Source organism: Rhipicephalus sanguineus, chromosome 5 (assembly GCF_013339695.2).
Source record: "Rhipicephalus sanguineus isolate Rsan-2018 chromosome 5, BIME_Rsan_1.4, whole genome shotgun sequence".
Taxonomy (NCBI): Eukaryota; Metazoa; Arthropoda; class Arachnida; order Ixodida; family Ixodidae; genus Rhipicephalus; species Rhipicephalus sanguineus.
Genome location: NC_051180.1, coordinates 19,495,675 through 19,511,268, shown reverse-complemented (window position 1 = coordinate 19,511,268; position 15,594 = coordinate 19,495,675). Strand labels below are relative to the sequence as shown.

The 15,594-nt window shown below is 45.2% G+C and overlaps 1 protein-coding gene across 1 annotated transcript in view; it reads right to left on the bottom strand.

Moving 5' to 3' along the window:
• The window catches only part of LOC119393330 (synaptic vesicle glycoprotein 2C), a 163,280-nt gene that overhangs the window by 4,847 nt on the left and 142,839 nt on the right, over window positions 1–15,594 (bottom strand). Inside the window, exons 7-12 of the mRNA XM_037660297.2 lie at window positions 14,632–14,765; window positions 4,980–5,063; window positions 4,031–4,129; window positions 2,991–3,079; window positions 2,101–2,322; window positions 446–729 (exon numbers count right to left, since the gene is read on the bottom strand). Of these exons, the coding sequence (XP_037516225.1) occupies window positions 446–729; window positions 2,101–2,322; window positions 2,991–3,079; window positions 4,031–4,129; window positions 4,980–5,063; window positions 14,632–14,765 (912 nt within the window). The remainder of the gene's footprint in view (window positions 1–445; window positions 730–2,100; window positions 2,323–2,990; window positions 3,080–4,030; window positions 4,130–4,979; window positions 5,064–14,631; window positions 14,766–15,594) is intronic.

Here is a 15,594-nt window from a genome sequence, read left to right as displayed (position 1 = left end):
CACATAAAAGTTACATGAAAAAGTAGCTGATTGCCGGTAACGCGTTATCATCAACTAGTCACTGCCTAAAGGCTCGTTCACGCCTGCGACTAGCGCCGGCCGCGCAACCATCTGCGACTGGCGACTAAAAAGCGATTCAAAACGACCAGTGTTCACACTTTCATGCGACTTATACCCGTCGACACACAGAATTCACGTCTGATCGCATTGCTATTTCTCCGCAAAATAAGCTGATGTCCTGTTCCTGCGCATCTGATTGGTTCAGACGTTTGCGACTGCAGTCGCGGTACTGAAAAATTGAGCAGCAAGCGACTGAGCCAAAGTAGTCACTTTGCGACCAGTCTCTTTGCGTCTAACTTGGTCGCACGACCGATGGTAGTCGCAGGTGTGAACACGCCTTGAGACTGTCACTGGCTGATACTAGAGATAGCCCAGTGTCTCGTACCTAAGGTGCGTACGCGACCAATCCTGTCGATGATGCAGGAGGAGATGATGTTTCCCGGAATGATGGCCAGCTGCGCGAACAGGTTCTCGATGAACACGTCCGACAGGCGGAAGTTTACGTCGAAGTCGATGGGGCAGCCAGTGCGCCGGTTCAGGAAAGTGGTGCTGTTGTGGAAGGCGCAGTCGCGGAACCGAAAGTCGTAGAAGTCCGTGTCCACGAAGCGCACGCGCCGGAAGTCACAGTGCTCGAAGAAGCTGCGGCTCGAACGAACGTCGCTAAACGTGCTGCAGGCGTAAAAAAAGAACGAAAGAAAGAAAGAAATGTCAGTTTTACTTAGAAGGTGCGCTTAATATCGTTGAGAACGCTACTGGTGCTTCCGTTTGAATGCGTAGTTTATTGATCTGAGCTATTGATTTGTAGAAATAGATGTCAAGAACGTATAGAAAGGCAGAGTTTTTAATCAGAAGCAAGCTCGATTGTTATACACAGGAAAGCGGGTATAGAGAAAAATATAATGCGAAAGAGATGACAGAACCGTGTCAAGTACTTTTTCATTGCTTTTTTTAATACTGTTCACACAGGGCAAGATAACTATCTTGAATGGGAGAGCATCAATGTACTTGCAAGAGTTAGCATAAAAGACTGCATACATTGCTACACACGGCACATAGGAGATAGGGAAAAGGAAGAGAACAAGATTGTGAAATAAGTGCTGACGTTATTCCGTGCGCAAAGGATTCCAGGCGCATGTCGTTATGAAACTGACTGATCCGTGCGTTTTGCGTAGCATATCTGACAAGCTATCCTTAGGCGACGTTCGTCGTCGGTGACGAAAGGAATTTTCGTAATATTTCAAGCGCGTGATGGTTGTCATTGTGCTGATTTTACCGTAGGGGTGGTGCCCTTCCAATTTTTGCTTTGTCTTTGTTAAAGCCGTATTGCGGTTTCGAGGTTTAAAACGATGTTGAAACCTTTAAGGCCATACGGCGATTTTAAGATGCGAAAAAGTTGATTACGAGACTGTTCGAGTACCGTTTCGTAGTTGTATGTACTAGGCATGGGCGAATATTCGAGAACTTCGATTATTCGAACGAATATTACAGTATTCGAATTCGCTTCGACACGAATTTAAAGTATTCCAAGCGAACGAATAAACATATATTCGACCGCATGTAACCTTCTTGTAAAAGTGGTTTCACTGCATTGTAGTAATGTTATGCCGTGAAGTAACCTATCTCAAGAAAAATTCGCACTGCCGTGAAGTCGCACATCAAGGTTAAATGTAAATATTGCCTTCACATCGATTAATCATTTTTTAAGTTTAAAAGCTTGTTATATGAGCATATACGAGCTAAGTATAGTAAACTTTATAACGTAATCTGTTTTACCGCTTACAACTCGCACCTTACTGCTTTTCAAATCTCGCTACTATTCAAAGTTGCTTCTTCACTTGGAACTAAAAAAGTGACATTCGCACATCCCTAGTTCCAACACTTATTGTGCAAGTGAGTTGGATCATGACAAAAATGCTCAGTTTTCTTTATAATATGTGATATATACTATTCGAACTATTCGATACGGAATTATTCGACCAAATCCTTATTCGCTTCGCATTCGCCCCGGAAGTTTACTATTCGCCCATCGCTGGTACGCACCTGTTTATGAAGGAGCAGTTGGTGAAGAGCACGTGGTTGAGCACGACGCCCGTGAAGCGGACATTGTGAAAGACGCATCCTTCGAAGTTTGTGTTGTCGAGTGAGTAGTTGAAGACGTAGTCGCGGATGAAGTGGTTCGCCTCGATGGTCGCATCGGCGCTGTAGCTGTCCGCCTGGATCTTGCGCAGGTACTCCGGAAACCAGATGCCCGCGCCGTAGAACCTGCAATGAGACACCCATTGTACGCCGGAAAATAATAATAAGGATATATTATCCTCGGGGAGTACGTGTTGTTGAATTCGTTCAGTTTGTTATTGTTACGAAATATAAGGCATTAGACCATCGTCCATTAACTGTAAAAGCATACTTGGATCATGTGCAGCAATGCAGCTACAAAACCAAGATCTATGGTGTCTAAAATTCTTGTTGAACATGCGAAAATATTACACATACTAAGCATTCGCAGGGCCAATTTTACACGTTTTCGCGGCATGTAAATTGTACATCAGAGAAGATGAATCACAATCGATGGCTTTGTATATGTTCCTTATGTGTTTTCTTATGTAGATACGTGCAAGAATTATGTGCGGGCTTGCGGACATTTTTGTGTAGTTAGTCTTGTTTAGGAGAGTGCATGGGCCCTCTTCTGTGCCATTATTTACACGTGTGCTGAACTTGGAAAATGTTTTGGACTCTCCCCTTTGCTTTCCTTCATTTTCAATATTTTTTGTGGTTTTGCTAGCCGGTGCAAGTGAAGGTGCCAGCGTCCCCACATAAACCATGTCACCGGCATCTCAGAATCGGAAACGAGCAATCGGCCTGTCGTTGAGTGCGACGTCATTCGGTTGTCGTGATTTCGAAACTTCCGAAGATGTGCGTGCAGTACCCACCCGAATGACGTTGTGAGCCAGATAAGGAGAAGAACCAGAGTAACCTTGGTGAATGGAGAGCAGATCATCTGGAAGAACGAGCCCCAGAACTGAAAAGGATGAAAAAAAAAAAGACGATAACGATAAGAGAAGATACGTGTTAGAACTTTAGTGATGCTATTACTATTTCTATCGCTATTTCACGGTTTGCTTTGGTTCGGTTTCGTTTGCTTTATCCAAGGCAAAATTCAACAAGATTGCCTTGGGGGACACTACTAAAGGCTAAGTAAATGCCTGACTTGGTCGTGCCACCCTGGCAGCAAAGCAGAAACATACCGTAAGTACAGTGGTGTATTTATTAAAAAGAGAGAGAGAGGGAAAGGAGGGAGAGTTGCGTTTTGTGTATTGCTGCCATTTAAGCCTCCAACGTCTATGCACTTATTAATGCGTATGGTTGACAAATGCATCGGTGTAGTGACAACATGAAACATACATTTTAGCTAAGTAGAATGAATGAGTCCCACGATACAAGCATCCAGACTGGCTGTCTGTGTATACAGATATTGACGATTGCTTTGCGGTGTCACGTGATCGCTATCAGAGGAGGAAGGCGATATTGGCTGCAGGCGATGATCGATATATCACGTTTTTCTGAAACGAGCACACCGGAACCATTTTCTTTTCTTTTTCTTCCTTTTCGTGCATCACATTTATTCTAAGTTCGATGTAAGATTCCAAGTTTTCTACAAACTGAGTCCCTTTATCTTGCCCGAACTCTATTTACTGCATTTATGGGAAAGCCGCATTTTCAAGAATAATGCGCTCCGCCACCTTTTTTGCATCACGTGTGCAGAACAATTGACACGCTTACGGGGAAACAAGAAGAGCTTTAATAAATTCAATGATCGAATAAAATATAATAACTCAATTTCGCAAGAAATTAAGAGGGAGTCGCCTGCGTGAAATTTACTCGTTATAGCTAATATTTCTTTTTCGAATTCGCATCATTAGTTGCGTCGCGCTCGCCAAGTGCGAGTTCATCGATATATGCAAGCACTTACGCTTTCCAAAGAGAAACACAGGTCGGACAGCATGGTTCTGTTGACAGCGGGAGGAATTCCGTGGAATGCTCTGCGCCCTGGCAACTCCAGTTCGGAGAGCTGAAATTGCAGAAATACTTAAACATGTAAAAACGTTACGGTTAGCATTTATAATAATAATAATAAATAATATTTGAGGCACACCGTAGTGGAGGGCTTCGGAAATTTCGACCATCTGGTGGTGTTCTTTTAACGTGCGCTGACATCACCTAGTTTCGATGCCTCCATCGAAATGCGACGGCCGCGGCCGGAATCGAACCCGCGACTTTCGGGTCAGCAGCCGAGCACCGTATATAACCACTCTAGCACCGAGGCAGACACGGTTAGCTTTGAAAAGCTGTGTGTCAACCAGTGACCACTTGCAACGTTAGTGTAGATTGTTAATAAAGCCACTTGTAGTCTAATGATAATCGTAATAATTTTAATGCTCTTCAAAGAAGCATCCGACATGGAGAAAGACATGACGAGGACAATCTCGGAAATGTGAAGGTCAGCGGTTTCATTTACATAATTCCTCCATTTTCTGTTGCTGCTGCTTGTGGCAAACGTGATTTATACTTATAAAGGGAATTGATGAAGCGCTGCAGCGCACAAAAGTCGCATGCATTCACACACACAAAGAGGATTCAAACACAAGCGCTTGCTTTTGCGTCTTCTTTATGCCTGCATGAATGTGTCTGTTGTGTGCTGCTTCAATATCATGGCTCACCAACTATTCCATCAGTACATATTAAATAAGTTCATTTCTAGCTATTCGGGCTCTCTACTGATACGGCCAGCGCTTGTGTTTGCGTCACCTTTATGTGTGCGTGGATGTGTCTTTCGTGCGCTGTTTCATCAATATCATAGCTCACCAACTAGCCAATCAGTACATATTAAACGGAAGATGAATGTCATGAGTGTAACGTACCTGATATTCCACTCCGGGTTTGTTGCTGTGGTTCATTTTAAATATTTGCTGGTAAACGCACATGGCCTCCACGTCACGGCCCATCTGAAAAAAATAACAAAATAACGCTTAAAATTGAAACTGTATGGTCGCGTAAACGGTACCATTTTTCGGCAAGAACGAAAAGAAGAAGAATTCAGCAAATGCTTCACGCGAGTTTATGAGTGAATTCAGCGATTAGTAAAGGAGTTCATGAGTAGAATTCAGTCATGAAAAGCGGACGACGTACGGTTTAAAAAAGTGACTTCGTATTCGCAAATTTCATTCTTGCGAGTGTAGTTTTGTCTTACTTTGCACTTCGTATTTCCCGGCGCGATAGTAACAAGCACTGCAGTGTATTTTTTTCTTGTCAGCCGTAGTTAGGTTTAGCTCACGAAGCGCTGGTCATTACTGTGAAGTTAGTTTGATGCAATATCGCACTGAACCTTTTAGATTTTTCTTTTAAAGGCAAACACACTTTAGAAGTGGCCACTGCAGGGGATAAAAATGGACAGATATGCCTGCACAGGACTTGAATTTCACATATATTGTAGTTTCTCCAGAATTACTTTCCAGATTAGGGCTCTTTTTTTCCCATCGTTATGTCGCCTCACCACTCCCCTTTCTGGTAATATAGCTAGCCTCGAAGATTACGCGTAAAAGCATAAAAAAAAGTGAACTCTCCTCTGCAGTTTCCAGACTTTCGAGGAAGAATAAATCGACGTCTCCATTTTGAGTGGATTGCCCGCGGAGAGATTTGCTGCGCTATGTTATTAGAGATGCGGCACACTCAAACCCTAGCCGACGTGGAAGTCTGGCCATCGTAACGTTTCTGAAGCATTCTTCTGTTTTTTTTTTATTTTTGATTGCTTCCGAAACAGACATCTTTAAAAGACATTTCGTAACGCCATTTTCAATTTTGAACATTTTTTTTATATAGAATCCGCTCAGCAGGACTCGCAGCTGTTGCCTTTTTCCTAGAAAGCTCAGACAAATCTTCGTGGATTTCAGTTTCACTAAGACGTAATGTTATAGCCTAACTAAATGGAAGTTGCCGATATTCTAGGATACATTATGATACCCACCTCATACTTTATATGATACCAAGAAATATATTTCAACGTTATGGACTGCTAAAAGAAATAGCTTTAACGTGAGATCGAAGATTTCATCAATGTTTTCTATAGCCTGTTTTCCTCTTGATTTCTTTCCGCTTGGTTTCTTTTATACTATAATTCGCATTTGGCTCTCAACCCCATGAGCCAACTTATTGAGAAGGATTGGAGGGCAGCTTAAGTACTTTCTTGCGAGCTAGTTGGCTCATTCTGCCCTTGTATATTGTACAGCGCGACACAATCACAATAAAGGACAGAAAAATGAAGAACATGATAGGAAAGAGCATGGATTAACAACCGTTTTTGTTTTTCTTGGTGTTTTTTTATTGTGTCAATTCTTCTGCACCTTACAGTGACTGTGTCGCGCAGTATATTTTCAAGGACAGCTTAAGCTTTGTCTTTGACAAGCATGCATATTCTTTTATTTATATAATGCTGTTTTTCAGTGTATTACAACATTGAATTATCTTGGTTAAATTCAATCGATCTGCTATAGTGCGGTGAAAGCATGAAAGCGCGCAGCGCATGGACGCAGCCAGACTCGACGTGAAGAATAGCGTGCAGGATCGAGAAATAAACCTTTGGTGGCGCACAATTTAAACGTGAAAGGAAAACGAATCTCCGGCGAAAGCTACGAGAAGGAAAAGCTAAAATTCAAGCAATTAACTCTACATCTTCGGCGAGTCGAACAAAGTGCAGCAGCGCAGCAAACCGTCAAACTGAAGTTAGGCTTTCACAGCGATAGCGATGACTCAGTTCTTCACAGTCACTGAAAGTCGAGCACCACATTAAATACGACAAAGATGCGGAATCTAGAAAAAAAGGAAGCAAGGCAAGGATCATACGGTTCACATCTCTCATATCCAATACTTTAGGATAACATATGATGACAAGCGTCTGACAAGCGTAGCCTCACTCATCCTTGGTCTAGGTCCACGTACCAGACTTCAGAAACGCTCCGCCTTACGTAACGTGCACGCACGTGAGTGGTCTAAACTAGGGGTCCCAAACACGCGGCCCGCGGACCTTTCGCTAGCGGCCCTGCCCGTACATGACAGCATTGGTCCAATAGTTTTTTTATTTGCTTAATTTTGCTTTTTATTTGTATATTCATGAGCTACACAGACGGGACTGGTTTCAAGTATTTTATTCGCGAGGCACCCCATGCGGTCGCCATGTGTTGAAACATAACGGTGGAACAAAAAAAAAAAAAACGCCAGGCCTGCGCTGAAACCGCAGCACAGTCACAGCGAAAGCTGGAAGAGCGGCGTTTCTAGAGCCCGCTTGGGGCTACAATACAAGTACACTAGAAAGGTACCCACTACGCCATAAATCACAATTTTTGTGAAGTTGGGAAGCACCTACTAAGCAATTATTCGTCATTCTGCGAAGAAGCGAGGCACCAGCTACACGTCTGTAAGGCATTATGTGCACTTAAGAAGTTGAAATACCTCCAGCCACAAATTCTTGGAGGAAACCCGACGTTTCGAGACCGGCTTGGTCTCTTCTTCAGGGGTGACTGTGCTGATCAGGGGGGCTTCGTCGCAGCTTTGTGGCTGGAGGTATTTCAACTTCTTAATTCTTCCACCCACCCAGCCAGACAGACTTCTGTCGAAATGTTTACATTATGTGCACTTTGTTGACGCGACGACTGATGACAATGAAGAATTATGGCTCAGCCCTTTGTAATGGGTTGGAATCTTTAAACGGCCCACCAGTTACGTAATTTGCATTGGGTGACGCCCGGTCGCTATTTCCCTCTCCCGTCATGCTGTATAACATACGTTGACGTGGGAGAGAGACGGGGAGGGGGAGGCGACGAATTTTACTGAGATCCCGAGCAAGTGGATCATGCTCTTATGGGCTTCCTTGGCAACCAATACAAGTGCACTTGCGAGGAACCCACTACGCTATAAAGCATTGTAATTTTTGAGAAGTAGGGCAGCAGACACTGTGCCATTTTTCGTCATTCTACGGAGAGCGTTGGTACCTGCTAAACGCATGCAGGCATTATGCGCACTTTGTTGATGCTGTTCCTGATGACGATGAAGAATTATGGCAGAGCCTTTTGTAATGGGTTGGAAGCATTCAACAACCTACTCGTTGCGCAATTCGCATTGTGTGACGCCTGGTTACAGAATTCGCGTTGTGCGACGCTTGGTGCTTATTTTACTCTTCTACCACGCTATATTGCATATGCTAATGTGGTTCCTTCCCGACATGAAGCCTGTATAGGACCTTTTTGCAAAGCAGTTTCAAGCGCGGGCATGGCTCAGAGGTTGAATACTGGGCTCCCACGCAGAGGGCCCAGTGTTCAACTGGGCTTAAGAAAAAAATTCCATCCTGGAATTTTTTTCTTATTTCGTTTTTTAGGGGCGTAGCTCCTCTTAGTCTAACCTTGTCACGTCTCCGTTGTCCGGCGTAAACGGCAGATGGCGCTGCCTCATAGAAGTACATACAAACTGCACTTCAGGGACGATATTGAAGATGGCGCTGTACACAATCTGTGTCGTCATCACCATTTCTCGTCTCATTTCCTAGATGGCGTTAGTCCAGTAGAATTGTGTGCAATATGGCGCTTGTGTGAATCGACACTAGATGGCGCTAGAAGTGCCGCTGCTGGTATTTCCCACTACTTGTGCTGCTAGAGGACGGACGTGTTTTTCGTGGGCTCCGGAATGACAGCGTCAGATAAGTGCTTTTTTTTTTTTTTTTGCATGATTCGAGCTTGTTTCTTTAGTTAAGCCACTAGATTGCAGCTTAATAGAGCTTACAACTTTGTGCTGTTGGTACAAAGTGGTGTGACAGTCGCTTCGGGTGTTTCTTTTTTTTAATATTTGTTTTTTTGGCCACCACGTGGCTGAAAGGTGCACAGGTGCTCTGAAGTGTAACATACTTGCGGAGTTTTGTGATATCATTTGGCTTTAAGTGTATCTAATCTGCCGCGTGAATGCTCTATAGCCATGGTCAAAAAGACCGTAAAGTGTTCAGGATGCGGAATGGGGCGGAAAATAGAGGTTTGTGAGGATGAGACGACAGAGAGAGCTGACGCCAAGTGTAAGCAATGCGAGTTAGAGGCGAAGATGGAAATAATGATGGCCGCCCAGAATGAGCTCAAGGCGAGAATCTCCGAGCTGGAGAAAGCGGTAGCGACAGAGCGGGAAAAAACGATGGCTATGGCGGAAAGGCTTAAGTCAGCCGAGGAGGGATTGGCAAAGGTAGCCATGCCAGCAAAGGTAGCCATGCCAGCAAATGTAGCCACGGGGAACAGGGAAGCAGGCGACAGCGGGAAAAATGGGGCATTGACCCCCACAGTGGTAGGCGCGAAGGGGGAAACAGGTTTGGAAAAGACAGGTGCAAGGGACACAGGACCCACCTTCCGCGAAGTAGTCTTGGGAACGGGAGGGGACAAAACAACAGCTGTAGCACGCGCTAGTAACAGGTGCAGTGGCCAGGTGCGGGAGAGTCCACCAGAAAAGTCGGATCACGTGATAATCGCCGGGGACTCGAATTTAGCTATATGCGCAGAAGCAGTCAAGGAAAGGGTGAGAGGCGACAAACGAGTTTTAATAGGAAAGTTCCCGGGCCATAGGCTGGGATCAGTGATGAGACAAGCTAACGCAAAACTCGCAGCTAAGTCTAATGGACGTAACCTCGTGATAATCGCGGGAGGTCTAAACGACGTCTTGAGTAACGAATCAGCCGAACTAGGGACCACATTGGCGAAAGGGGTCGATGACATGCGCGCCATTTCCCCTCAGGTGCAGATAGTGGTATGCACAATACCGGAGGTACCGGTGCGTGACGGCAACCTGCAAAGAGCGGTTGTCGACGCAAACAGAGAGATATGGCAAATGAGTAGAGAGAAAGGCATTGAGGTAGTGGAAATAAACAGAGAGGTGCACAGGTGGGGTGGTTTTCGAAGAGACGGAATACACTTCGATAGGAGGCTTGGCCATGAGGTGGGTTGGCGTCTTGCAGGACGCGCAGTAGCTTTTTTGGGGGGCACGCGGGCCCTTCGGTGCCCATGGTAGCTTGTAATGAGGAAAACAACCAGGGGGACCCTTTGACAGGTAGTATAGCGAAAAAACAGAGAAAAGGTAAAAGAAGGGAGAAGGCGCGTGTTGCAATTAGTTACATTAACATGCAGGGTGGCAGAAAAAAGGCAAAGTGGTTGGAGATTGAGGGACAGGTAAACAAGGAACAGATAGGTGTTTATGCGGTTACAGAAACACACCTTAGAGACTTGGAAGAGCCACCACATATTGAAAATTATGTTTGGGAAGGATGTAACAGGATCACATCAGAAAGGAGAGGTGGGGGGGTTGGAATGCTAATTCATAGCAGAACAAAATGGGAGAGAGTGAAACAAACGTGTTCAGAGCACATGTGGGTTTCGGGCACAGTAGGTGGAAAGAAAACGTGGCTAGGTGTAGCTTACTTGTGGACAGGCAATAACTGCAGAGAAAAGAATCTGGAGATAGTGAAATGCATAAGCACCGATATTAAAGAATTTGGTCATGATGCCGAGATAATCCTTCTAGGGGACATGAACGCTCACATTCATGACCTTGACGGATATTCAGACACCAATGGCAAGTTATTGCTAGATCTCTGCGAGCAACATAGTCTTGAGATAGTTAACGTGGGGCCTAAGTGTGAGGGGCAGATCACGTGGGAAGTCAGAAACAGGCAATCGAGCATTGATTACTGTCTCATGACAGAAGGAATATATGACAAACTTAGAGAGATGAGAATAGACGAAGAAGGCATTAACAGCTTGGGTAGTGATCATAAACGCATAATATTACAAATGGGATATAAAACTGAAAATAAGAACATAGAATCAAAGTTTGGCAGCTCGTATCTAAATGACAAACAAATAACAAATATAGCCGCAAGAGTCGAGGAAAAAGTAGACGAACTACCAGGCAAAGACTGGAAGTATAGTGAGCTGCTACATGTAATCACGAAAGAAATGGAAATAGAGAAGAAAACCATTTGTTGGAAAGGAAAGAAAAAGCCAAAAAGTTGGTGGAACAAAGAAATCCGGGAAGCGATCGAGATGCGACGTCAGGCATCACGGGAGCACAGACAGGCAAAAAAGGAGAAGCGGCCACAGGACGAAGTCAACCAAATATGGGAAATATATTTAGAGCAAAAATACATTGTGCAGAAATTAGTCGAGGCAAAAATTAAAGGTGAAAGTGAACGCTGGATGACAGAGATTCGCGAAAAGAAGAAGGCCGCGCCTAGGATTTTTTGGAGCCACCTAAAAGCGCTGGGTAGGAAGTCTGTCACAATGCAACAACATATGGTAGATGAAGGAGGAAATAAATTGGAAGGATATGAAGCGCTAGGTTACATCCGAAAGATAACAGCCGATTCGTTTAAAAAGGTCCCCCAGGGGATTCCCCCGGTGAGTAAAAGTACGCAAAGGAGTGCAACCGAAGAAGATGTAGTACTAGAGAATTTCAATTGGAAGAAGGCCGAAGGAAAAATTCCTAAGCGCACTACTCCGGGCTTAGATGGGGTTCCCGTCAGCCTCATTAACGAACTCGGACATAACACTAAAGAAGCACTGCTGAAAGCCGTAGAAAAGTGCTTACAGGAGAGGGAAATACCAGACAGTTGGAGAAAAAGTAGAATGAACTTAATCTATAAAGGCAAGGGAGAAAAGGATAACATTCGCTCGTATAGACCGCTAACAATTACATCGGTGCTATACAGGTTGGCGATGCAGGCAGTAAAATTAAAAATAGAAGCGTGGGTAGAACAAAATGATATTTTGGGAGAACTTCAGAATGGATTTCGAATCGACAGGCGGTTAGACGATAATCTGTTTGTTCTTACCCAGTGTATAGAAATATCTAAAATAGAAAACAGGCCCTTATACGTAGCTTATCTAGATATCACCGGGGCGTATGACAACGTTAATCAGGAAATTTTGTGGGATATATTGAAGGAAGTGGGCATAGGTGACGACTGTGTACAGCTTTTGAGGGAAATATACCGAGGAAATACAGTTTGTATAGAATGGGAAGGAATAAGTAGCAAGGACAGCGTTGAAATTAGCAAGGGGCTGAGACAGGGATGCCCTTTGTCCCCGCTGTTATTCATGCTGTACATGGCGAGGATGGAAAAAGCGCTAGAAGGTAGCAACATTGGATTTAATTTGTCACACAAACAGGTCGGAGCGATGGTTGAGCAGAAGCTTCCAGGTCTATTTTATGCTGATGATATTGTCTTATTTGCGGACAGTCAAGATGATATACAGCGACTGGCAGATATATGCGGAAGGGAGTGTGAGGCTCTAGGACTAGGATTTAGTGCAACAAAATGTGGATTGATGGTATTCAATGATCACGGAGACCATACGGTCTTAATACAGGGCCAAAAAATACCGAGGGTAAGCGAGTACAAGTACCTCGGAGTATGGGTAAATGAGGGGGATAGATATATGGAGGTACAAGAGAAAGCATCGGTAGCAAAGGGAAAGAGGAATGCTGCAATTATGAAGCACAGAGCTTTATGGGGATACAATAGGTACGAGGTGCTTCGAGGGCTGTGGAAGGGTGTGATGGTTCCGGGGCTTACATTTGGGAACTCAGTGGTGTGCATGAAGTCAGAGGTGCAATCAGGAATGGATGTAAATCAAAGGACGGTGGGCCGCCTCGCGTTGGGCGCTCACGGGAAGACGACAAATGAGGCGGTAAAGGGTGATATGGGATGGACAGGCTTTGAAGTGAGGGAAGCGCAGAGCAAAATGAGATTCGAAGAGAGGCTGAGGAAAATGAAGGAGAGTAGATGGGCAGAGAAGGTTTTCAGGTATTTGTATAGAAAAAGCGTTGACACGCAGTGGAGAAAAAGAACTAGGAGGCTCACCAGTAAATATACGGCTAGCAGTGCGGGCGATATGGCAACAAGGAGCATTAAGCGGAAGGTCAGAGAGGCGGAGAAGACTTATTGGATGACAGCGATGGAAAAGAAGCCGGCTCTGAGTAACTACCGAAAAGGAAAAAACGAAATAAGGAGGGAAAGGTTTTATGATAATTCAAGGGGAAGCGCTTTACTGTTTGAAGCAAGGTCGGGCTGCCTTAGAACGCGTAGTTATAAAGCGAGATTTAGTAACGAAGAAGAACAATGTACATGCTGCGGGGGAACTAAGGAAACGATGGAACATGTACTGATTGAATGTGGCGATATTCACCCAGGTATACGTGTGGGCACGAGTCTACATGAAGCCTTGGGTTTTAGGGACAACAATGGAAAGCTGAACACGTCCGCGATAGAAATAAGTAAGAGACGGTTAGAGTATTGGTGGCAGAAAAGTAGAGATAAAGAACAAAAATAAATAATGGGGGAAAAATAAGGTCATTCTGCCTTAAGAGGCAGAGAGATGGACCGTGAATTTATATTTTTTGGTATAATAACATAGTTTTAATCAATGTAGATAAGGTATTTGGCCAACATGAAACAAGGAAGGGTTTTTTTTTTTTTTTTTTTTTTTTTTTTTTTTTTTTTTTCGAGCCTGGTGGCAGACATGTCACCGCCCCGTTTTAAAGGGGACGCTCATAGCATCCATCCATCCATCCTCTCCGATTGGCTGCTGCGCGGGCTGCGCGGGGAGCGAGCGCCTCTCTCATTCTCCTGGATCGTCGCCGTACGTGTCGGATCGTTCGTGGAGCATGAACGATGCGCAGCGGCGGGCGCTCGCTTGGCGGCAGCCAGGCGGATCCCGTGACGGTGCGCGCCAAGGACGCCGCTGCGAAACGGGCTCAACGAGAAGCCGATCCCGAGACCATGATTGCTTTAGGAGCTTCGCCCAAGCTCTTCATCATTCACCCGTGAATATGCTGTAATTTTTTTTTCTTATTTCGAGCGATACTGGTTACGGACACCGGCGGCGGCGGCGGCGGACAACTACGGTGCCAAAAACGGCCGGCGAAATGATCTCATAACAGCTTTCGCTGTAAAACTATATTTCAGAATCAGCGTCCAGATTTTAGTCATTCTGGACATCGGTATCGATATGTTGTTTCGATCCTGACGTCAAACCCCCTTCATAAATCCTCCATATATAAGGTATCAAAAAGACCTTCTTTCAAATGGCAACTTTAGCTGAGATTTCGACGAAATACCTCCTCCTATCTTCACTGCCCCGGCCCCTGCGGGTGACTAAATTTTGCTACTGCGGCCTGCTCGCTCAGGTGAGTTGGAGACACCTGGTCTAGACAGTTGTAAGGCGTAGCCAATCGAAAAAAGTCCGGCTTATTTTCCCAATTTCCTTCCTCCCTATATGCCATATGACTAGGTAGGGGAGACAATTAAACGAGAGTGCTAACTTGTTTGTACCACGTCACGTTCAGTCGTGCCGTGAGACAAGTAAAGCAAGCCACCGAATGCAACTGCACAAAGGGCACACACATTGTCAGTTCACTTGCAAGCCCACGAATAAACGGCAAGCATACTGCAAGCCGAGCAAGGAATGAGAGAAAAGGCAATTACGGCGGACCGACCTCGAGGAGGAAGCGGGGGCTCTCGGGAAGGAAGGCGAGACCCAGCACAGAGACGACGGCCGGGAACGAGCAGACCAGCAGAAAGACCCGCCAGCTGCTGAAGTGAAGCCTGCCCAGCCCGAGAAGGGTGGCCCCTGCGAAGGCGCGCCCGTATATATAGAGGCGCTGGTCCGTCGGCATGAACGTGGGATACATAATACATCGGGGTCTGCCGCACTGGCAGCAAAAGGAAGGTTGCGCGCCAGAGATACGAGCCGGGAAATCAATGAAAAGCGTGCGGAAATTCGTCGGCTACGAGACGGGTGATGACGTGAGGTATAAGGTAAATATAAGGTTTCCCTGCGCTTCCTTTATATACAACTTGTTTATCTGGTTGAGATAAACTCAATGAGGAGGAACAGAAGAGAGGAAAGACAGCATCGTAACCAGTCTAGATAAAACTGGTATGCGACCCTACGCTGGGGAAAGGAATAAAGGAGTTTGAAAGTTAGAGGTAGAGAGGAGGAGGGAGAGGGGGAGCACAGACGAGCAAGATCACACTGCTCCTCACAGTCACAATATCGCTATTGGCCTCTAACCACCAGTGCAAGTCTGTTGTCTCCAAGAATTTTAGCAATGCCTTCGTTGCCTTCAACCGCGATGACATCTCAGGACGATGACATTCAGGACTGCCATCATCGCTCTGTGGTCAAGGCGAGCTACAGCTACTGTGAGTGATTGTCTGCGCACATTGTAACGTAGACGTATAGACGTAGAGAACGTGCGTCGATGACCTCTCCCGCAATATGCGGAAGCTACTGTTAGCGAAGACAGAGGACGGCACAGCTCTTTACGATATGCTGGCCGTCTAGATATAGTGTGAGATGTTTTGACGTGACCTGACGTACTGTGTCCTCATTCTTTCCCCGTTATTCGCTATAGGAGGCACGTAACGATAATGCGAATGCAACTAAACGACTATAG